The 24,590-nt window shown below is 42.2% G+C and overlaps 1 protein-coding gene across 1 annotated transcript in view; it reads right to left on the bottom strand.

Annotated features, from left to right (window-relative positions):
• Nucleotides 1-24,590, bottom strand: part of SORCS3 (sortilin related VPS10 domain containing receptor 3) — a 320,923-nt gene that overhangs the window by 208,884 nt on the left and 87,449 nt on the right. Inside the window, exon 2 of the mRNA XM_072869960.1 lies at nucleotides 10,242-10,309. Coding sequence (XP_072726061.1) covers nucleotides 10,242-10,309 — 68 coding nt within the window. The remainder of the gene's footprint in view (nucleotides 1-10,241; nucleotides 10,310-24,590) is intronic.

The following is a 24,590-nucleotide window of genomic DNA, read 5'->3' as shown; positions in this document are numbered from 1 at the left end:
ATTAGTAAGGCCAAAACAAATTCATCTTTAAGTGTGGCTTCCTGCAAAAAGTTTTGCAGTCGTCATCCAAATCTAATTAGAATGTAAGATGAGATAACTCAACAAAAGGAGCAGCTCTCTAATGAGAGCAATGGAATTGCTGCTCCAAATGATAAAGAAGAGATGGAATGGCCAATTCCTGTTAACAGATGCAGCTTTGCTGATGCAGCAACAATCACAACACCCACAGGATCTGCAACAGCAGGTTCTTGGCTACAACCTCCCTCCTGAATGCTGCCTTGCTACTTTTCTAAACAAGTAGGAAAAGCACTACAAACACACTTTACCTGCCATCCCTGACAAGATGACTTCATAGGGACTGTGATGCTTCAAAAAACACATTAATTTTTGGCAAAGCTTCCTCTGACCTTGTCCACCAAAGGCCCAGGACTAAATGCCTGGGAAAATGACCTGAGCTCAAAATTAACTTCTGATGAGATAGGATGTCTCCCTTCTTGAAGAGCTCATAATCAAAGAAATTCATTGACAAAGACAGAAAAACTATATTAAATATAGCATATATAAGCTGCAAAAGCAGGATCAAGCATATTCTTCCAGCTCCCTAAAACACTTTTTTTTTTTCCCCACAACAAATTTCATTAATTCACACCGAGATCCTCATGATTGTATCAACACCAGAAACAGCTTTAGGCATTAAATTCCCTAAATTTCCCATTCCATCATCTAGTTTTCTGGAACGGAAAGACTAGAGATCTGATCAGGTTTAAGTTTCTATTGTCAGGATGATCAAAACCAGTTGTGTGCCTGAAAGGACTGGCTGGAAAATTAAATTACAAAGATAGTCTGGAGTTTTTGGGCATTCTATTTTTGTTTGTTTTTTAAACTACAGTTTCAAAGTATACTTTTAGTCTGATAAAATAGCTTTACTAAGAAAATGTAACAGCATCCAAGATAGCCACCAGTTGGGCAATGGATGGAGAATCTACCTGTGATGTAAAAGACTCATATCCCTTGGTTGAATACAACAGCCATAGTAGGTCAGATCAAAAAATTGTATTGCCTGCTAATCTGCCACAAAATATTCTGGGAAAAGTATAAGGAACAGACAAAAGACAACATGATTCTTCCCATGGTCTCTCCCTCAGATGTCTTGAATTGGAGATCTCCAAATCCAAAAACCACTAAAATCCTGTGGCATATCACGTCTCCAGTGCAATCCCAGCTATTGCATTAGAACACCTAAAGCATGAATAGCTCATTGCTGAAGAACAGATAACAAAAAATGGATGTTTCTGCAACACTGATCCAAAAGCTGTGGACCTGTCTGTTCCTTGAATGTCATATCATAAAATAATTACTGTAAGCCAGAGGCTACAGCCACACTATCACATTTAACAGCCACCAGCAGAAATATCCTCCATTAATTCACTGAATCCCCTTCTGAAATCCATTTATGCTTTTATTATTTCTGCCTCACAACATCCTGTAGCAATGAGTTACGCAATTTAATTACTTGCAGAATAAAAAAGCACTTCCCTTTATACTTATTCAGAGCAAGGGCTTGAACTTGGATCTTCCACACATAAGATTAGTATCAGTTTCTCCCTGGAGAGATTCTCAGTCTCTCCTGTTGGAGCTCTTTTGCGGAGTATAAATAATTCAACCAGCCATCTCTCTTTTCCTCTCTCCCTAGTAACTGTTGAAAGAAGAACTGCTGTTTCTTCTTGCCTCCCTGTCTCCAGCCAGAAAACAAGATGTATCCAAAAATTCCCAGGACTTATTAACAGGAACATCCCAATAACCCAGTTATCTGTGAGATCAAAACTGATGTACAACCACATGACCTTTCTAGACCTATTTAACGAACACATTCCTCAACACAAACGTATCTGCAGCATCCATCATTAGTGACCAGTCCAGCCCTGCCACAGCCACATGTTTGGAGGTTGACAACTTCAGCAAAGCAGCCCCACTTTCAAGCTGTAAAAGATCTGTGGATGAAGCACAGAGCGGGGATGTGTAGCACAGGTTGAACAGTGAGTTACACACACACGTAAATGTGAACCTCTCTGCCACCACCACGGACTGACATGCAACACCCTCACCATATCGAGATTCCGGGGCAGAATGTAGTCAAAGCCAAGACTTACCTCTGTCTTCAGAGAATCACAGATATGAATAAAGCACTCTGAATATGGGTAAAAGTTTTTAATTAACAGCCTAGCTAAAACACCATTACAATCTGCAGTTCTGTTTTTATTAATTCTCTCCGATTCAGCCGGAATTCCACCAAGGAATAGGGATGAGCAGATGCAGGGGGAAGGATGTTAATAAATCATAAGTGTCATTAAAATTTGTAAACTAATATCTTCTGAGAAGTCTTGGCAATTAGTCTCAGAGCTTTCTTGGCAAACAAAAATTAATAAATCAAAAAGGTCCCCTGCCTGATGATATCCCCACCCCCACAGAAAGGTCATTGATGGAGCAATTAAGAGACACAACAAATGGACCAGCCAGAAGGCTGGTTCACAAAAGACAAATGAGCTCCATGAAACAAGATGACTAACGCATCTTAATAGGCAAAGGTGGGACTTCATTCTACATACCACCCCAAGATGCACACAAAAGCTTTTAGACTCATATTTGCTGGGCTACTACTTTTCACATGATTTTGCATTGCCCCCCTTAGTCCCCTCCATCTCTGAGGCAACATTAATGTGATTGCTTGTGAAAGCAATGAATCAAAGTAGAGGTCTGAACTTTACTACTCCCTTATGGAAAAATCTTGTGGGATATAATAGGGCTAGGGGAGCAACATGAAGGACACAAATGAAACTTCTGTCCAGAAGTTAAGTCATATACTTAAAGGATGAAATAAAGAATTAAAGAATGAGGTTTTATTTTTATTACCATTACTGAGTTTACCTAACTCTAAAACATAGCCCTGAATTTAAGATAAGCCTATTAATTTTCATGATTGGTTCGCAAAATAAACATTTAAAACAGTTTTAACTCATGTTATCCATTCATTGCAATAACAGCATCTCCTGCAAAGAATGTATGCTCTGGACACCACCTGGGACTGTCTGGGACATTCAAGGAGGGCTAAACCTATGGTTCATTCTGTTCCACTCCTTGAATTTTCTTTCTTTTTTTTCTTTTTTTCTTTTTTTTTAATTCCCATGGACCTTCACATCCAGCCACACAGCCCAAGCAAATCAAAACAATTCCTTACGTACATTTCCTGAAGTCCACAATAGAAGATTTGTTTAGGTCTCTGGAAAGCCACAGCTGGAAGGATAATGAATCACCTCAAACCAGAAAAGCATTTTGAATCAGGTCATAATTAGTTACTTCAAATGGCTTGACTTATACGGTGGGATAAAGTGGTCAATGGTTATAACCATCTGATAACCAGCAACTTCTAACATTCTTACCACAGATACCCCCCTAAACCAGCAAACACAAGGAAGCTAAGCCACCCACTTATTGCTCTTAACAGTTATGAAAAGAGCAAGAAAAGCCATTGTATGTATAGCCTTTTGTGAACATTTAGCAACCCTACAGTGTAACTTGAGGCAACGCCCTTTACCCATTAATTTCTCTCCTGGCTGATAATCAACAACTCTTTTCACCTGCAAAGCTTTCTCTCTTGCTCCTATTTATTAACTAGGACCCACTTTCTGATGCCTGCTGCAACACCTGCGCAGCTGGACAAATACAGATGTCAGGAGCCTCTGCCAAATCTGGTATGTCAGCCTGAGCAAGAGAACAAGACCTGTTTCTCCAAAATACGCAGGAATTTAGCCATGAGAGCAAAGAAGAAATTTTCACTTGGCTCAAGAATGCTGTGTTTTCTGTTCTTCACAGCTAGTGACTACCTAGCTCTTTGGGCCAAGGAACTTCTCTTTATTAAATGGCCACGATCTTCATTTGGCAACAGGTAACTCAGGAATGGGCCAACATGCAGCTATGGTGCATCTCCCAGATAGTTCAAGTGTGGCTCCCATGCCGAGATGGCATCTATGACTGACAGCCATGCTGCACTGAGCCAAGGTAAACTGGATCACCCACTGTGGGGAAAAGACAAATCAGCAAGAATATTAGAGGTTAAGAACTGCATTATTCTGGGATGTTGCTGAAGGCCCACACTAATCACAACTCAGGGTGCTGGGAGCCCTGAGGAACAACTCTCATCTCACACTGCAGTCATCTGCTGCAGTTCCCCATTCCCTTAGTTCGTCAGCAGACATAGTCTGCACCTAGCAGCTCTCAACCACAACAGATTTTGACAGGTGGCTCCCATAGCCTGAAAAAGCTAGCCATCACTGAGCTAGGCTATCTACACACTCTAACAAACAACAACAGTGGAGTTGCCAAACTTTTGGGCACCCTGGTTTTCAAATCCAAGAGAGGTCACAGATGTGCCTGCACACCCAGCTGGCTCCTTCCCTCCATGCCCTGATGGCTGATTGCAGATGTGAGAAACCCTTCACCTTATCAGCACAGGATTTCTGCACTTTGCAGTGTTGTTAAAAAATGCCAAATAAGATGCAATAATGGGAAGCATTACTACTTTGAAAACCAGCTCCATTAATTTTATGCCTCAATACAGTCTTCCAGAAAATAGCATGTATCTAAGATGCATGTTGTCAGCATAAAAGTGAAAAACAATAAATATAATCAAATTTGACAATACTGCAGGGAGATGTCAGCTGGTCATGGTGGCTGTCTGGAGACTGCATTTCAACACAGCAAATTCCAGAACAACTACAATACCCCATTGCAAAACGTGTGGAGCCTGACCAGTACTGAGCAAGAGGTTGTGGCACAAACCAGAAGCTGCCATTCTCAGCACCACAGCCTAAATAATGCATTGCCACTGGGATAGAAACTCTCTTTTAAGGAAGCTCTGGCTGGGCCATGACCTATTTCAGGTTTAGCTTGTTTCACAGAAGATGATATGGAAATTTGAGTCAGGCTTACTGAATCTCCTGATCCATGCCTTCTTACTCACCTATCTTAGAGGCAGCTATATTTGAAGCAAGGAGACTAAGCCCTGGTTCCTAAAGGGGAGACATGGCATTTCACACCACATTCACCATTTCACACCTACAGAGCAGCCCTACCTGAAGCCAGCTCCATTTGCAACACACGAACCTAGGGTACAGGAATCAGCCTGAGCTGTGAAACTTTGCAAAGGAAACAAATGCTAGAGGTACGCTGAAACATGCTGATGGTCTCTGGAGACTGTGGGAGGCTTAAGAGGCAGGGACATAGGAGGAAACAGCGTAAAGCCCTTTGGTAATTCAAACAGAACTGAATGAAAGAGCAATGCAAGACATAAGGCAGCTTGCAACCAAGCTGAGAGGTTTTACTCCTCTAGCTCCAAGCTAGGAGTTGCAGCTGCTGTGTTTTGCAGCTGCCTCTGTTAAAAAAACAAAAGGTTTTTTTTTTAACTCAGCACAGAGGCTAAGACAACAGACCAACCTCTTCAGGCACACCAGCCACAAGAGTAAAAAAAATGCTTGGGGATTTTTGACTGCTGCCATGGAAACATAATTTCTTGGTTAATAAACAAGAAAACAAGAAGGAATATATCTAAAAATTCCTTCATCAGCATTTTAGCCTCTTAAGCAGAAAGATACAGTCATGGTTTTGAGTATAGGTTAATGCATGGGCCGGCATTATGTACCATCAGATAATTTAGCTGGGACCACAGCCAGAGGAGGGGAACTCCAGGGGACCCATCAAAGGTGGGTAAAATGGTAGTAGGGACTCAGAGCTGACACATGCAAGTGCTTGCACTTTGGAAGAAAATCTGAACTACTCCCCACTGCCTAATTAGCTGATGTGTTGCAGTCATGGCTATCGAATTGATCATAAATACCGCCCTGCTAATTTGCGCTTCTCCTGTCTGCTGTATCGCCCTGTTGTCTCTTTGTCTTCATCTGAGATTGAAAGCTCCCTTGGGATGGAGGCTGTCTTTTTAGCTACTGCAATCCAAATAAATATGACTGTTCCTGGATACTAAAAAAGGCAACAGTGGAAAAACTTTTATTCCAGTTATCTTAGCAGAAATAACTGTTCAACCCACACTGGCTGAAACAGTTGAAAAATTTTAAATATTACAATAGCAACTTTAAACGCTTACCCAGAATGTCACGTTCACATAACCCTGTCTCAAAACTGTACAGCTTAAACAGGAGACAGGATTAGCAACAAGTGAGGAAATGTTCACAAGGCTCTTCCTTTGCTTGTAAAACCTGTGAAATCTAAAAGGCCCACAGAATAAGAAAAGGAGCTCAATAGACTCCTTCTGTTTATTCACACTCACAACACAAGAAGGAAACAATTGGAGAGCAACAAAATTAACTAATGAAGGGACTTGCTGCTTACCATACAACCTAGAGAACTCCCCATATAATATACCTGAACACAACATGCACCTGAAACCAAAACTCATTTATTAGAATCACGATTTCTATGGTCAGATCTGGAAGTGTTACGAACACACACATTTGAAGAAACAAGCCATTGAATAGACTTCCCCTTCTCTCCTCCTCTTAATAAAATTTGCCTGAGATTTTCAACAGAAAAATAGGCCCAAAAAAACCCCAACCCTTCCACTCTTGGTTGTGGATGGTGCCTTTTAGACACTGTATTTGGCATACCTAACCCTCTCATTCTCCTCTGTTCAACAGATGCCTTCTTGGACTACAATTCCTGTGAAGGAGCCTGGCCCCTACTCTTTACAGAGAGAGTACATATTTCATGATAGATCACTCCTGTGTGCTTACAGTTCATCATGGGCAATGAAGTTTGATGCAGGGACCCTGGCCTACAGAGGATTTGGGAATTAGAGGTGCTTCAACAGTACTTCAGATCAAACCCCTGTAAGTTTACAGATTAAGAGGGAGCACTGTTTTCCTTGTTGATGGAGAAGTGTTGGGGGGCAGGGGAATTCTACAGAAAGCATATGTCCAACCCTTAATCCAATTTTAATTAAAGCAGGCAGGATGTAGCTGGATTCTCAATTACCCAGTTAGATATTTTGCTAGGCCATGAGAACTGATGAAGGGTTTGCATGCCCAAAAAGCTTAAATAATTTTTACAGTTATACCTGCTGACCTATGAAAAGGCACACAAATTCTGATGTCTCACACCATCACAAGTACAACCACAATAAAGTAGCTTCCTTTCATAGGAGGAAAATGATCACCTCCGCTCAACTTGGTGGGAAAAACAAAAATCCAAACCACAACTGACAGGTTTCTCTTGTGGCCAAGAAGAGATGTGGCATTCACAAGAGGGAGGGGTGTGACTGCGCATGAGTCTGTGTCTGTGTCTTTTCCTTGAAGCTGGCTGCTTCAAGGCTGGCTGCTTCAGTAGCAATGGAGGCCTTTTCTGTGATTTTTTAGGGCCCAGAAGCATGGATTTGGTTATTAGAGCAATGCCGGTGTTCCTGCATTCACATGCTGACTAGCATTTCCTCTGTCTAAACTTGTATCAGCATAATATAGGAGTGGCTTCCAACATAACTTTCAATTCTCCTCTCTCCCTCTCTTGCTCTCACTCCCTTTTTTAACTACATTCAGGATGTTTTCTTATTGATTTACTTGTCTTTGTATTCAGATGCAGGGATTAGAAATTTCTCTTGTATGGCAATTCAGTTTTCCATTAAAAGAAGCCTCTCATGCTATAACTGAGGGGGAACTGAGAAGAAGCTTTTGATGCATGAAGCAGGCAGAGGCAAGATGATATTTCGAGATTGCATTGCACTCTGCTCTATCTTAGCATCCTTTGAAGCACTGCTGTGTGATTCATTGCTCTCTGCCACAAAAGCCACTCCTCTCTTGTGGAAGCAACTGCGTTTGCCAAGCGTTCAGAATAGATACCACGCAGCACCACTGCTCAGATGGGCAGGACTCCTGATTAGCAGAAAGGATGTATCATATTCCCAGAAAACAGGAAAAAAACCCCAACCAAACAAAAAAAAACACAAAAAAACCCACCCAAAAACCCAAACAAACAAAAAACAAACAAAAAAACCCCACAAACAAACAAAAAACCACTGGAAATGTCTGGATCTCCTCCTGATAATTAATTGATAGTTGCATTCAGTTTGTGACTCACCAGTTCTGGGTGCCCAAAGATGGCTTCGAAGGAGTCTCCAAAAAGTAACTAAGGAAAGCAAACCTATTACCATAAGGCTTAAATTCACTCTGCAAAGACAGATCCTCCTTTTGAAGTTTTCAGGGTCTCAAAAATTAAAAGAAAATATTGAAAAGTAACGATTTAAATAATGCAAAGATTCAGAGGCCTTAATGTGCAAACAGAACAGAAAATCCTGAGAAAAGGAGTCTTTCTCTTGGCTTATTGCTTCCACTTAGTATCTATTTGCATTTCTACAATGTCCTTTCCAAAGAAACTCATAGCTGTTCTTCTAAGACTCCACACTCCCCTCTGAAGTACAACATGGCTTAATCCTGAATTTTCTGGGTGGGAAACTAAGGTTTAGAGCCCAGCAGCTCTACCTACTAGCTCTTACCCTGAGCTTTCCTTCCAGACCTTGGAAGAGAACTCAGGAGGTTCTGACTTCTCAACCTCTCTGAGTCTCTAGGCCCCACACTGGCCCATATTTCACTGCAGAAAAGATGCAGACGTGTCCCAGAACACACTGAAACACACTCACAAATCAGTGTTTCCCCAGCTGACCGAGTACTGGATGCATTCAGTTGTACTGATGATGTACTACATTTCTGTCACTCTGGGAAAACTCCAAAGGGGATGCTGCTATTACCTTTCTGCAGAGCTCAGGTGATGCTGTGAGTTCAGTATTAGGACAGTATTTGCCTGCTTGTTACATTATTTATGCAGAGTAGATTGCTTGGCAATTACGTTTAAAGTACAATCACAGTGCCATTTGTACTTGTTAGGTAAAGAAGCAAAAGTTTTTTAAGGCTTTAATACCTTGAAAAGTACCAGAGTAAGTGGAAATTACTGTGTTCTCTCTTATTAACTGCATGGTTATTTATACTTTTGCAGATTACCGTGGTACAGTGCAATTAGGCTTTGGAAGTACTGTGCAAATTGAGAAGTTTCAAGAGCTCTACTGAACAATTAACCCTTAAATATATTAACAGGAATAAACCTGCAGCACATGCCCAAAATCTGCTCCAAACAGGGGCTTTTAAATTAGCCAGGAAGAAAGAAGTGTGGGAGACCATCTGCCAAGAAGCTGCTCACACCCAGAGCAACAGCTACAATGCATTGACCGTTCCACCAACTACACTTTCAGCAGGTTGCGCAATAGCTGAAATACGCCAGGTAAATCTGACACAAGGCACTTGGTCTCCCCCAACCCCTGGCTGCCTTTTTCTTTTGTCCTTCGGCTAAAAAACACCTAATAACAATTCTGTTAAAGGCATACCCTTTCCGCACAACAAGCAGGATGTTAGGAGGAAGAGCAATCCCCAGCACGTAGAAACTATTAGTGATTTCAGACATCAAGGAACTGGCCTGCTTACAGGGGTGGGTTTGGGGGTTTGGTTTGGGGGGGGGGGGGGGGGGATTTTTTTTTTTTTTTTTTAAAACTCACACACATACTCACACACATACACTCTGTCCAGCAGTGTGCTTCCCCAGGCCAGGACACTTCATCTCCCATGCCAGACTAGGAGCATGGGAGGTACGTGACAGATCTGAGTCTATCCATAGTGGAGAAGACACCAGCACCTCACTGTGATATCTCTAGTCCTTTAGTGCCTACTGTCCTTACAGCCTAAGGCAACACAGATTCACTACCAAGATGACCATCTCAGCTCACAGGGCTGAGGAACGTGGCTAAGATCAGCTAAGATCATATCACGCACTGCGTTGTACACTATCTTGGACACTGTTCCAGCAAGCGTGTACCATCTATAGAGACTGCTCTCATTGCCAGCCTCACAGCAGAGGCTCTGAGGAATGAAGAGACTTCTCTAAGGACACTCAAAGGCGAGAATGAAACCAAGCTCCTCTGTGTGCCAGGGAAATGCCCATACATCAAGAAACCCTCTTGTCTGCAGTCCTCAATTCATTAAAGCAATGTGTTCTTAATTATGTGTCCCTTGTCCAAAAGGCAACTCCAGATATCTCAGATTCCCTCCTGTCTCCTCCCCTTGCTCAGCCTCCAGTTTTACAAGAGACACAGTGCAACCCCTCCATGCCAGTTGCTGTGATTTCTATAATCCACTTACCTCCACAGTGAGCTCTCCGTAACACTCCCCAAGTTGAAGTCATAGAGCTTTGTCAGAATGAGAATCACCTAAGGAAGGGAAAGGGAGGGAGGAAGAGAAAGGGAAAAGAAAGAGAAAAAAAAAAGAGTTTTCCTTTAGACTGTGTAACAATACACAAGGCATCTGAAATCACCCAAAGGAGAGCTTAGCATTTATCCATTAAAGTTGCGGTATTATAGGATCAAGTAAGTTAAAAAAAAGAAAATCATTAGCTTAATGCATCACGTAACCAGTAACATTTATTTTAATCTCAAAATGTTTTGCATTTGAAATAAAACATGCCAACAGGAATTAATATAACATTGTGAGCTGCCCTCTCTACAACTATGGTTATTCAAGGTCAGGGATGGGATCAGCTGCGTCCTTGTTAACTCAACAGCCCAATCAGAAATTACAGTCGACTTTTCCTGTTTCTCGAGGTGCTACCACAAATTGGTGAGTCTCTGTGGAAAGAATTGGCAAGTTTGTTCATGAAGATCCCCATCCAGCAAAACAGTCCATTTTGCCCAGAATGAGCTTTGTTGTTCTCTATCTGCTGTCACTGACTGCAGGAACATGGGAATTTCCCCATGCTACCACCTTTCTGCAGTGGTGAAATAGAGGGACACAAAGCATGCCATTCAGCTTAGACACTGAGCAAGACAAAACTTCAGCTGTATCTTTAGTGCTCAAGGAGGGTCAGAGCCTTCAGAACCCCCTGACTAACTTTGTGGTGAGCCATGAACGTTCCCGAGTCACGCCCTCGCAAAACTGACGTAGGAGGAGAGGGGAGTTAAGCAGCACATGGGGGACCACAAGGGAATATAACTTCCCTCCAATATCCTTGATGCTCTGACCTCAGATTTCACAGGTAAAGGTAGTCCTCCTAGTTACCAGCTATATTGCCCAATGCCCTTCTTTCCCAGAAAGGCAACTATGCACTCCAAAAACCTGTGAGCCTCTCTGCAAGCTCCCAGGCTCAGACGGTTGGGAACTTCTGCAGAAAGAACAGAGGTTCCTCAGTGGAAGTTAAGAGCATTTGAGCAGCTGCTCCTTGCTTTTTTAGCATAACTAGTGTCACACAGTTCACTCCCTCAGATTCTACAGGTCCAGGCTCAGGAAGAGTTCTGGGACATCTCTTCATTTTGGTTTTCCTTCATTTTAACATTTCAGCATTGTTTCCTCCTTGCAGGATTCAAGAACAGGCTAGCTTCCCTTGTACCTGCTTGGGCTGTGAAAGCATCTAGGGAAATTTTTAGTAAATATTTGGGGGGTTTTGTTAATAGGTACTTCACAGTTTGGCTAAAAGATAGGCCCAAATGAGAGCTGTGACCCAAAGTGTTGGGTTCATTAATTTTTTCCTATGCAACAAGGATTTTTTCTACTACAAAAGCCACATCTCCCTCCCTCTTCCTCCTCACACACCTGTGGGACCCGCCACACCTTTCATTTGGGTTTCCCAGCTGAAAGGCTGCTGGGTGAGGAGTTTAAAGCTTTACAGAAAAATGCCAAAGGATTAATCCATATCACAATGGCTGCAGCAGCCAGTTACTGTCAGCATAATACTGGGAAGAGACCTGTTCAAATTGTAAGGTACCTTGGTACGTGACTATGCAGTCAGTGCCCAACTTAATGGCTTTAGAATAGATGCTCTGAGCATCCCTCTCTCTACTGGATTCACTTTCCCCATCCCCAATTGCATTTTGTCCCTTTATTTCCCCATGCAGAGACCTTTAGGAGGAAGATAAAAGCCGAGCTGCTTCCAGCCGGGTGTGAAAAAAAACCTGCCAGGCAGATTTGAGTCAGCATATGCGAGCCAATGTCAGCCTAAACCTATGCTGTGCAGCGGGGAAATAAGGACAATATCCTTTTTATCACAACTTAAACCTTGCACACACCTTCCCATACAAAGGGGGATAAGCCAGCTGCAAGTTGCAGCAATCAAGGTTTGTATACCTCCTCCCCTTACACCGAGGGAAGTAGTGCAGCCTGCTCCCAGCTAAAACCTGATGAGAGTGACATTTTTAGGATGTTCCCTATATTCCCACAGGGGCTTAGACAGGACCCCTCTCAAGAGTCTCTAGGAAGCCATGCACCACAGCACAAGCCCAGCTCTGCCAGAAGTGACACCCTTATTGCTCACAACTATGGTGAGGTTTCACAAAGTTAGTTTCCAGTTTCAGAGCCTAATCACTTTGAAGACAGCAGGATGAACTTCTGCTGAATTCAGTGGATCCTGGATCCAGCCCTAAACATATTAAATAAAATCTCCGTGTCCTGGTCAAATTTCAACAGAATGATTCTACCTTAAGTTGCAATTACAACTGAAGGCAGCATCCATACTCTCTCAGCTCTTTGTGTGCCTCTCCCCAGATCTCCTGTGCCCTACATATTTGAAGATGTCCCTTATCTATTATAAATCCTGCAGACTGCAGGATAACACCACCTATACAGGAGTGGGTTGAATCCTACTCAGCTTCTGAGTATAAATCCAAAGTAAAAGCACGTTGTTTAGTATGGCTTTTCTGGATTTTTGCCCAGGACAACTAACAAAAATCCAGCTCTGCCTGTTGTTAATGCATGGAAAGCAAAAGCATGAGCATCCCTTTGCAGTTAAATCTCACAAAGGGTCCCAGGAAATAGCAGGAGTTGCCTGAGGCAGTGGTAATACACAGTACAGTCACCTACAGCAAGCTGTCCATAAAAATCACTCACCATGTATGCCCAGGCCAGGCAATGCTCTTGCACTACAACCCCAGGTGGCCTCCACCCTGTCCCTGCTTGCTTTTGGGACAAGACACTTCAGATTCAATAAAGGAAACTCTTGCAATGGTCTGGGAGTTTGAAAACCAGAGAGGACTGCAGAGGCTGAACACACAACCTTCCCAAGAAAAACTGCGAAAGCACATTCCCACACAGTGCTGCCTCGTGAGACCACGGAGAAATTGTAACTGCTAAGGAAGTGTCACATGCAGTTAAGACACAAATCAAAGCCTGAAAGGCACAGCTAGTTCCCGAGTTGTTTTCATGGGGTGCTTTTGACACAGCATTGCAGAGGGAACTTCAAAGAGTCTCAAGAGGCTATTCTAAGGCCTCGACTTCATGTTGCCCCAACCGTGCTAAGAAGCAACTAGAAGCAGGGATATCAGGGGTAGATGTGGGCAAGTACCAGATTTCCTAAGACATTCTGTTATTTGAATGCTTTAGTTGAAAAAGAATGGAACAAAACATACACAAAATTAGACATATTTTCCAAAACTGAATTCTGACAGGAGAAACAATGAAAAAGAAAAAAACCTCATTGATTCAAACTGAGACATTTGATTCCAATTTCTACTTTGTAGTTGAAGAAGTTTAGCTTGTTTTTGTCAATGCTAACAAATAACCGTGGCTTTTCTGTGCCAGAGTAATTTTGCATGAAAACCTTGACGGTTTTCATTCTAAAAGCTGAAATCAATTGAATATTTGAGATTTCACATTTAATGTACTGTTTCAAAACAAAAATAAACATGTTCTCCCCCTGAACTGAGGGAAATCTAGAATTGCCATCCCATGGAAAATGCCCACTCTTCAACCTACATTAAGATGAAACATTTTGCTCTGGGGAAAAGAAATAAAAATGAAAAAAGTTCCAAGTGATATTGATTCAGAAACAGCAAAAACTTACACTTTAGCATTCTTTAATTAAAATAAACACCCTTATAGTGCCAAATTAAACTGTTTCTGTTCATCAAACGAATTGCCCCAAAATTAATTTCAAGTCAGCTCAATGCTGAACTGCATTTTTCCCTGGGGTCATACTGCTCACTCCAAGGAATACAGCGCAGATGTGAAATTTCCCTGCCTGCTATGGGCCAGGCTCCACACAGCCACAGTGCTCTTCCCAGGACACCCCAGGGGCAGGCGTCCCTCAGGGCACCAAGCAGCTCAGCTGGTCGAGAATGAAAAAAGGGAGAACCAGCCTGCAGAACAGAGTGGGGAAATAGGCCAGGCTGAATTACAACTCCCTTAAGGCAATACAAACCCTCTGGAAAATGCAATTTCAAGCTGAGCTTACACAAAACTAAATGACCTGAAAAATTCAATAAACTGTTTTGGTTTTCTAGACAGAATGGGGATGGAGAAAGGATAATCAGAAAAATTTTTTCTTTGGAACCAAGTGATGTGCCAGTGCTGCAAGAATTTCCTTACGCACCTCACTTTATACCCATGCCTCTCCACAGTCTGTATGTTTTTGTTTGCAGAAACTACACAGTCTGCTGAATACCCTGCTATAAGGCTTGCATGACAAAAATGCCAACTCCTGTCAATTATTTATCTTCAAGGGCTTATACTACAATACAGATTAAGAGCTTCTGGCCCTAAGAAATCCCACCATCTCACTATCTAATATACTGAACCACTAAATCCAGATTTAATATGATGGACTGCTTCTCTAAAATAAAGCCAGCAGGTCTCCAAGACTGTCCAATCCAGCAGCCTTGAGTCTTGACACAACTTGGCTGGCTTTGAAAGCAGAAAATATACAACAAGAAACGGTAGCCCAGGTTTCATTCCATGTTGAAAACACATCCCTGAAAGGATCCCTATTGTTCAGACAACTATTAGGAATCTCTGAGCCCATAAATCACAAAAGTGCTCAGAAGCTCTTCAGAGTATTTGGTAGCATAACAATTTTCATGCCCATAAAATTTTACTATGAAGGAAAATTACTTTCGTTCATTAAACCATCCTCCAGATCTTGCCAACTCTAAACTGGCAAAGTGCTTTCCATATACCCCACAGTGGAATATATAACTCGCTTTCCCACAAATTAGAGTGTAAAGGCATTGCTGTTCCTTCAGCAGGTTGACAATGAACTTCAGGACAACCAAAAAGTGCCACATCAAAGGCAGTCATGTTCCTGTGTCAGGCGATGCTCATATTAGAGACAGGAGAGAGAAGAGCACAGCAACCAGAGACGATAGGTGATCATTTCAGGCAGACATCTGAAAGGCTAGCACTGATCCACTTCATGAGATTCATCTCCTCTCTAAGTGATCCTGCTATATCAGCACAGAGATTAACACAGCTCATCAGTAGCCCTGTCCACATATTTACAGAGTGTAATTAATAAAGAGCAAAGGGATGAGCACTGGGCAGCGCACAGCACAACAAAGAGATTGTGAACAAATTTACGTGTGAAAAATGAGAGCTCTGGGGTCTCCACTTCCTGCCTACAGACCTATTTCCATCATGTTTGCAACCTTTTCTCCCCCCCCACATCAGCCACAGGAAGCTTGTCTGCAATTTTCATCTGCCTTTCCCCAATTCATATGAGAGCAACAGCACCCAACAAGTAAATTTAAAGTGTGAACAACCACAGGCTACTGGGAACCAGTCAGTAAATTGTTCACAGCTGAAGGCAAATTGACTTAAAATGCTCTGGGACCTAAAAAGCCAGCAGCACAGCTCTATGGAGGTCCCTAGCTGTTGCTTTCTTTTTGTTTTGTTTTGGGGTTTTTTGTTGTTGGTGGTGGATTTTTTAAGGCACAAAATTAATAATTAAAGATTAACTGATCGACAAACACATGAAGTTATTCAGGGTGACAAATTTGCTAAGGTGGTCTTTCATACAATCTTTGCATTCAGAGCTAACTCAGGCAAAAGCCACCAATATCAGCCTAATTTTTCCCACATAAATGCTCAGAAGATAGGAAGAGGATCATTTACATCCTCAACGTACATTTGGGCTTAAGTGTGTGGTGGGTTGACCCCAGCCAGCAACTAAGCACCCACCCAGACACTCACTCTCCCCCCACCCCAGGGGGGTGGGGGAGAGAACCAGAAGAGCAAAAGTGAGAAAAACTTGTAATTCCAGACAAAGACAGTTTAATAAGTGAAAGGAAGAGGGGAAAAAAAAAAAAAAAAAAAAAAAACCACTAAACAAGCGATGAAAAGGAAGTCACTGAAAGATGGCTACTTTGGAAAGACTACTATTGTTATTATTGCTAAGGATGATATTATATGGGACGGAATACCTCTTTGGCCACTTTGGGTCAGCTGTTCTAGCTGTGCCCCCTCCCAAGCTCTTGACTGCCCCTAGCCTACTCCTAGGGTGGGAAGAGTGAGAAACAGAGAAAACCTTGATACTGTGCAAATACCGTTCAGCTATACCTAAAACATTGGTGTGTTAAGGACACTGGTTTAGCCAAAAATTCAAAGCACAGCACGATGCAAGCTGCTATGAAGAAAATTAACTGCATTCCAGTACAAGTATTTTCCTAGATCAAGGTACAGTAATTCTCAAAAACAGTCACTACATAGCCCTGGTCCCACCAAAATCACTTCACACAAATACACCCTCAAAAACCTATGCATGCATGTGTGGGATCACACTACACAACATCACCATCCTCATTTACCCTGGAGGTCTAAGTGCAGTTGCCAATACCCAAGAGTGGCACCTCCAGTTGTGAGAAGCATATAGCATTATTACAAAGCTCCCAGGTGAGGAATTTACATTCCACAGGTGTTAACAGATTCTGCAAGCAGCACCACTGTGAAACAAGGCAAGTAATGTCATCTTTGTTTTACTGATGAGGAACCAGAGGCAGAGAGAGATTAAGTGTTTCTCTACATGGGAACACTCAGGAAGAAGATTCCAAATCAACTTTTAAGAGTTTGGTTCAATTCACTTTGCAAATAAATCAGAAAAATCAAATTAAAGACCATTTTATTCTGAAAAAGAGTCTCCATCCAGGAATTTAACATAGCTGAAATAATCCACTTCAACACATTTAGTTAATTTAAGCTAAGAAGCATCACCTGGAAGATAAAGCGCGAATCCAAGTTCACCCACAGTAACAGAACGATTAGCAAAAAAAGGATCACATACACCTTAAATACCAATCTACATGCTTTTGCCCTACCTGGTGAGCGTAGCTGAAGAAAACATATTTCTAGATACTAGCAGTTAAGGAATAGCACATCCTAAGACACAAGAAGAAAACAACAGAGGTACTAACAACAAACACAGGGCAAATCCTGCCCGCTGGAAATCAGAGCAACACTTTTACAAGAGTAAAGTGATGCCAACTTAAGCAGCAGCAAAGGACTTTTTTTTTTTTTTTTTTAATCTCTAGAGACATAAAAATGATCTGTGGGTGGTTTCAGGCAATGCAGGCAAGATAACCCTCTGAAATTGAAAGAGACAAGTCCCAGGATCACACACAAAAGCAAAACATGTTCCAGTGAACTTGTGATCTCCGAACAGCTGAGACCATCAAATTTGTCCTCAAAACAACAGCCAGTAACTAAAAGAACGATATTCTCCTTTAATCCTCCTTTGCCTGTGTTGCTTTTCACTTTCCAGTATGAAAACTGCCACAGTATGCTCTTTCTGTTGCCTGTCCTTCTCTCTTTCAATGTAAATCAGGCAACAGAATAAGCGGGAGCCAGAGCGCGAGAAGTCCTCTGCGCAAGAAGTCTTCCCACGGATTCCCCTGGGACGCTGGAGACAGATCACATTATCTTCACAAAAGAGCCCTCAGGATGTAAGCAGCAGTTTGAAATTCCCATTTACAGGGATAGCAGTGAATTAACAGAATGTGAAGGGGAAAAAAACCAAAACCACTACAGTGCTTTGCAGAAGGAGCCGGCTCTGGAAAGCCCAACTCCCTCCTCCCGCACGATTACCAGCAGGAGCAGGGTAGGATTCTTGTATGTTGGTTCTCTGCTTTGGCAATTCAAGGTGTAGCCCAGCCTGTCAGAGAAAAAGCACCTGTTGGCATCAACACTGAGACAGACACCTCTTCCAGTGTCACGGATTTAGCTTTCTGGGCTCACGTAAGTCTAGAAAGGATTCTGAATTGAAACCGACGGGGTCTCTCATGCTTTTGGTTTTAAACATTTTGGTGCGTTTTGGTGTAATTTAGGATATGTTCAGAGGTGCCTTGCATATAGAAGTCCATGCTGTGGTTGTGAATGCAGCTGAATAACACCACCACCAAAGCAACGACTAATGCCTTCAGAACTCAGAAGAGGAATCTGACTATAATGTTTTACAATAACATGGGAAAAGAAGTCAGAGTCACCTCCTCCCGAACCACAGATTCCAATTATCACCCAAATGAGGGGTATTTATAGCCACTAGCTGTATAGCATCTGCAAGTCAGACACATTGCTCTTCCATCTCCACTACACATTAAAAATTGGACAATATTTTTTCCAAGGAAGTAGGAAAAAAAAACCCATCACATTGGTAAGTCCTGCCTCAGTTTCAGCAAATACACCCCCTACATACCTACATGCTTACCTTTAGCGCACACACACACACACACACACAAAAATTACAACCACATTCTTAATACCTCCTTCCTAAAGAAATAAAAGAAAGGCCTCCAGCAAGGTTATCAGCCCTTAAAGAGCAGCTGGATTCTGTCCCAGAGATGCAGTAGAGCCCTAAACAGAGCTAAACAGCCCTAAACAGGGGGCAGGGCGGAATCACTCCATAAAAGCTAAGTATTATTAGAATTAGTAGCCACACAGCATCCGGAGAGAGTGTCTGGGAAAGGCATGGTGAATTAGTCACCTTTTTAAGGACAGCAATAAACATGTGTTTACAGGAGACATTTAAGTAGAATTCCAGACTGTTACAAATAAACACACTGGAGTACTGGTGGACACACCGATACTACCAGCAGCTTGAGAGTAGCACTAGTCAGAGAAGTCAGAGACAGAAAAGACCCCCCAGGTTATCTGACCCACCCCCCTGACAAGGCACAGTTGTGCTCCGCAGAATCTTTCCCAGCTCTTCAGGATCGCCTTGCTGCTCATAAACACACATTCCCACCAGAAAAGACATCTAGATTGCTTAAAATAACAGAAGCCTGAGTTCTATCTCTGTGTAACTCAGTTAAACATAAATACAATCTCTCCTGGCAGGTAGTGATATGATTTAATGGTCCCCTATCATACATTATAAGAGGTGATAGCAAAGAACTCATAATTTATTTTTATTGATTCAGTAACCCATGCTGGATCATATCTCCCAATTCTTCCCCTTTGCTAAGAAGCCTCCACCAAAGCCTTGGGAAATTTAATTTTATCTTTTTTTGCCTTCTCCGTCTTCCTTTTAAAGCTGCTGTGTGCACATCTCTACCTAAGTTCAAGAAGAAAATGAAAAAAGGCCCCAGTTACTTTGCTGGCTCCATTCTTGTTCCAATTATCTCCTGATAACATCCGTGAACCAGCAGATTTTGTGCAGCAATTTAACTCTGTGGAGTCACATACCTGCGGAAGGGCCATTTACAGCTTCTGACATGGGGGCCTGAAAAGAAGGAATGACTTGAACTTCAAGTGTGGGTACACTACCTTCACAGGACAGTTCTGAATTTAAAAAAAAAAAAAAAAAAGTTGATAGAAGGTAAGACAGCACAGCCCTTTGAGGTGTTATAAACTGCCAGGACAGGTGAGGGTTTTCCTTGAGGACTGAAGGCAAGAGTGACTGGTTCCATAAAGAAAACTAAACAATGTGGGGAATTTTGTGTCTAAGCCATTTCTGAAAGAGAGATAAAAGCTCCCATAAAGCTGATTTTTCAAGAAAATTCAGTCTGCTTATTGTCCTTCCATTTCAGACTCCAGTATCTACTCAGGAACACTCACTCCTCTCACACACGCTCTCTCTCTCTCCCCTCCCTCACATATGTACATATACATATATAAATATTACTAATCTTCCTCAGATTCCAATTAGCAACTCAAATAATTGGTGTTGAACAGAGCATGGGCAAGAGACCCCCTCTCTCACCAGGGTCAGGAGATGGACTAGATAACCTGTTTAAGTCCTTTCCAGCCTCATGTCTATGACCCAAAGATTCACTTGTTCATGTGAAAATGTCTCACTGCTAGCTCAGGAGAACAGCAGCAGGGATTTAGAGGGGATTACTCTCAGAGTAATCTTGTCCAATATTATTCAATTTTGGACAATATTACTCTGAGAAAACATCCTTCTCCCTCCAGGGGAACCAGTCCAAAAGTTGGAGTTTCACAGATGTTACCATTAAAGGAAAGGATATACCTGTTGCGAGACAAGCCCTTTCATCTGCTTTTAATGGCCAGTTAAAAGACCTTCCACTCCTGCCACTGGATCCTTATTATCAACAAATCCAAGTACCCTAGACTTTGGCTTATTCTCTTCCTCACAACAGCCCAGGGAAATACAGATTGTTGCAGTTTGCCAGGTGACAAGTGTAGGCACAGTGGGGAAAAAGGGCAAAATGCACAAATTGTTCTGTTATGGTTACTACAGGCACCGAAGTCCAATACTTAGATTTTCCCCCACATTTACTACCCAGCCTTGAATGACTATAACATCATTAGTATGAACCCATGATTTAATCATAACTCTTTAAATATGGTAGAGTATTTATAGATATAATTAAATAGTAGGGAAAATGAAATATGAGAATCATCACAAAAAGAATAAGATAAAAATATAAGTGATAGTTTAGAATATAGGAGTAACTATCATAGGCAACTTGGGTCAGTCAGGCTGAGCAGGACACATAGGATCGGAAAGTGCTGGAGGCAAGAGACAAGCACGAGTCAGGTCTCTCCACAGACAAAAGGTCAGAAGGAATAGTTTGAGTGCTAACTAGCCAATTAACATATTTTTTACATGATTATAGATTCAACAAAGATGAAATGATCTGATTATCTTATATATTAAGGTAATAAAACCGTGGTCTGTCCAATTGACTGTACTCTTCTGACCTTGAACCTATGTTTATGCAGCAGTTCCTATCTGCAGATGCCCAAACCTACTTTGAAACTTAGTGGCTCAGCTGTGGTAAGGTCAAACTCTGCCCTAGCAGCTCTTTTTCCTACTGGTATTCCTTTAAACTGATCTTTACTCTTGATTTTAATCAACTTTATTATATTTATGTTCATTTTTATTCTGTATTCATCATGTGCATACGTTTCATCACCACTACAGTGCCTGAACTCCTTGTGCCATAGCTACATAGCTTCTTTTTTTTCCCTTCTTTGTGTTGTATCATTTAGTAGTTAAGCAAAATTATTTTCATCTGTTGCTGTGAAAACACACACTCTCTGGGCAATTTCCTTTCTTTGTTCCTGTGCAGAGCAGCTCCTTGCTCATGCCAAACACCCCTGGAGCCCTGTTATCTCCTTTGAAGGGCCTAATCAAGCAGACTTTGATGAAATCTGGCTCACTAGGTATTTCCAGAAGCTGGGCTGGGAATGATTCCTCTGCATACATCCACCTCATTGAGCCAGCCAGGTGTAACATCCTCCTTCATCTAAGGGCTCTAAAACAACTTCTGTTCTTCCTATGGACTCCAGAGGAACAGGTATGCTAACAGCAAACGGGCCTATGCAAGACACTAGCAACAGCTTCCGTGATATGTAACAGAATGGAGAACAGAGAGTTCTTAAGTTCAAGATTCAACTTCTCCCTTCTTCATGAGGCATCCAAGCTTGCACACCATCCCCTCCAGAGAGCAGCCCTAAGCACCACAGGGCCAGAGCTGTTTGGATTCTGCCTGATAACTCAAAGAACTACCTGAGCCAGTTGATGGACATTCACAGTAGGCAGGTGCCATGGGGTTCAGCTCTGCCTCCAACTGACATTTAACTATTTCAGATTGTAGCTACATCAGCAAGAAAGAATGAACATGATCTGTATCACAATAGCCTGTAAATAGCCTCACCCAGAGATAAAGCGACCTCCTAGCAAGCAGGAGCAGGGGCTGTAGTGCCCTGCCTAACAGAAGGAACACACTGCGGTTTCTCCTCTTTCATGCTCAGCCACATAAAAACTTCAAAACTGTGAATTCAAGGGACTGATGGGATGCACCCCTCCATGCCAGCTGAAAGAGCAGGCCCCTAAGATGCCCTACCATGGGAACCTAACTTAGGGCTAAGGATTCCTCCAGGCAGAAAGAGGCTACAATAGCCACACTGCATGGACTTAGACCTGGGATATACCCAGGACCTGAGAGGGAGTAAAGGCAGAATAGGGACCTGAACCCCCAATTCAGAGCTCTGGTTTGTACACTCAAGCCAGATGACCCATCTTCCAAAGCAGCCAGTTACCAGTTCTGTGCCTGCCAACAAAATAAAGCTTTGGAAGAAAGATACAGATAATACAGAGTGAACATTTTTCCCCATCTGAGTATTTCCTAGAGACAGGTAAAATATATTTGCTTAAAATCTGACCCTGTAGGAAGAGGGGAAAAAAAAAAACAAAACACCACAACTTCCCTCCTCCCCCCAAAAAAATTGGCCTCTGAAGGACTGGCACCAATTTCAGGGCAGGGGGGGAACATGAAGGAATGTGTTAGGAACCACAATAAAATTGTAACTTTTGGTGTCGGCCCAATATTGCAATTTTGGGGGGCAAATTAGGAAAAAATCCATTCATCTGTTTTTGAGCTCTGTAAGAAAGAAAATATATTTTTCCCACTTTAGAAATACCTTGTGCTAATGTCTACATGGGGAGATGTGGAATAGCACAGTTAAAGCTGTCAAGGGCAATTTTTCTTACAGACTTAAGTGTTCCGTTACTTAAAAAAAAAAAGCTGAGAAAAATAGAAGAACTTTAATTCAAATCTCCTTTAATGCAACATTATGGCTGAGAATTTCAAAGCTGTAAAAGTAGGAAACTCAGAAGTACGGATTCTACCTTATGCACATGGATTGTATAAAAGAAAAGAGGCAAATCACCACTGCAGAAATCCAAAGCACTACTGACTTTTGCAACCCTTTTAGGGTTGGTTGGGGCCCAGGGGCAGTTAGTCAGATGAAAATACCTACTCACTCCATACTGCAACCCTCACTGCAGTAGAAAACTTTCAGAAGGTTTGACCTTGTGAGATCACTCTCCTTGTCTTACCTAGGGACCTAAAAATGTCTTTGTTTGGACCTGAAAAATTCTTGCCCTCTAGCTGACAGAGAAATTGAAGCACAGTCTTCATTTCAAGCCACTGTCTATATCCTTCCTCATAAGAATCATGGTTATGACAACTGGGACTGCTGACTGACATTTAAACTAGGACTGCTTTTAAGATCAGGATTTGGGATGCTATAACCCAGGAGACAGATCCCTTTCACTCTTGCACAACAAAGGATAGATTTAAAGAGAAGGCTCACTGCTTTGCTCTGCCAGCACCTGCACTGGCTCTCTTCACCATCACAAGAACATCTGGGACCCAAAATCTGGAAGCAGCAAAGGGAGAAGAGACAGATCATCATATTTTATGAAAATAGTCTGTAGCTCTGCAGGGTTTCCAGATGACATTCAGGGAATTTCACATACGCAGGCTATAAGGTTGTCTTGCACATTGCATTGAGATATCAAAAACTGCCCACCACTGCAGAAGGGCTCTAAACAACATGAATAGTCCCACTGACTATTCCTGCATTGGCATGTTCTCAGCTGAGCACCAGAAGTTTCTCAAAGCTTCCAAAAATCCTTCTGCCCCTTGAGGAACATAACAAGGAATGGCTGCGCAGTGAGACAAAGTAAGAATGCAAATTGACTAAACAAGATCTGTAATGGTCATTATGCAAGGTCTGTGATAGCTTAGTTCTCCTCTTTACTATCTCAAGAGCCCTGGATTTCCATCGGAATAATCTCTTCTCCTCTCCCTCACCAGTCACACTGCAAGGTCTTGTCTTCACAAATGCCGTGAAGTGACAGTAGCAGGACTTCAGACACTCCTCTGGTCACTCCTCGCCATACAGTCTCTCTAGCATCTGTTATGACTATGCAATAAAACCTAAGATTGGCACCTGCTCTGAAATGAAAACATGGGCTGGAGATGGGCCAGGCACACCAGGTTGTCCTGTTTTATTAGAGCCTAGACTAGAAAGGAGCAATAGTCTCTAGTTGTTTCTGGATGGCAGTAAGGACAGGGAGAGGTGCCAAGGCTTATCTGAAGGTGAATTCAATCCCATTCTCACATGACATATGAGCACAAAATCTTAAATAGGGCACTAGGGAATAAATTTGCCAATTCCTCTTCAGGTAAAGCTAGGTCATCTCCACAAGTTCCAGTCCAAGTTCTCTCTCTGTGCTGCGATCCTTCAGTGAACAAACCCACACACTGCTCCAAATTTAATGGTATGATGACTGCAAACCCATCACTAAGAATAATTCTAATAACCACAACAGCCTCCAAAACAGAGGAATATAACATAAGCTAGATCCAAAAGTCTCTTGTTCTGCCTTTGTGACTGTGCAGAAGTTCATCATGACAAGTACCTTCTCCAAAGGGGGAATAAAGTTCAAAGACAAACAGCAACATGCTTTTCATGAGTAAATCT

This window comes from Ciconia boyciana, chromosome 8, assembly GCF_034638445.1.
Source record: "Ciconia boyciana chromosome 8, ASM3463844v1, whole genome shotgun sequence".
NCBI lineage: Eukaryota > Metazoa > Chordata > Aves > Ciconiiformes > Ciconiidae > Ciconia > Ciconia boyciana.
Note: the sequence above shows the minus strand (reverse complement) of the source record. Positions and strands in the feature narration are given on the sequence as shown.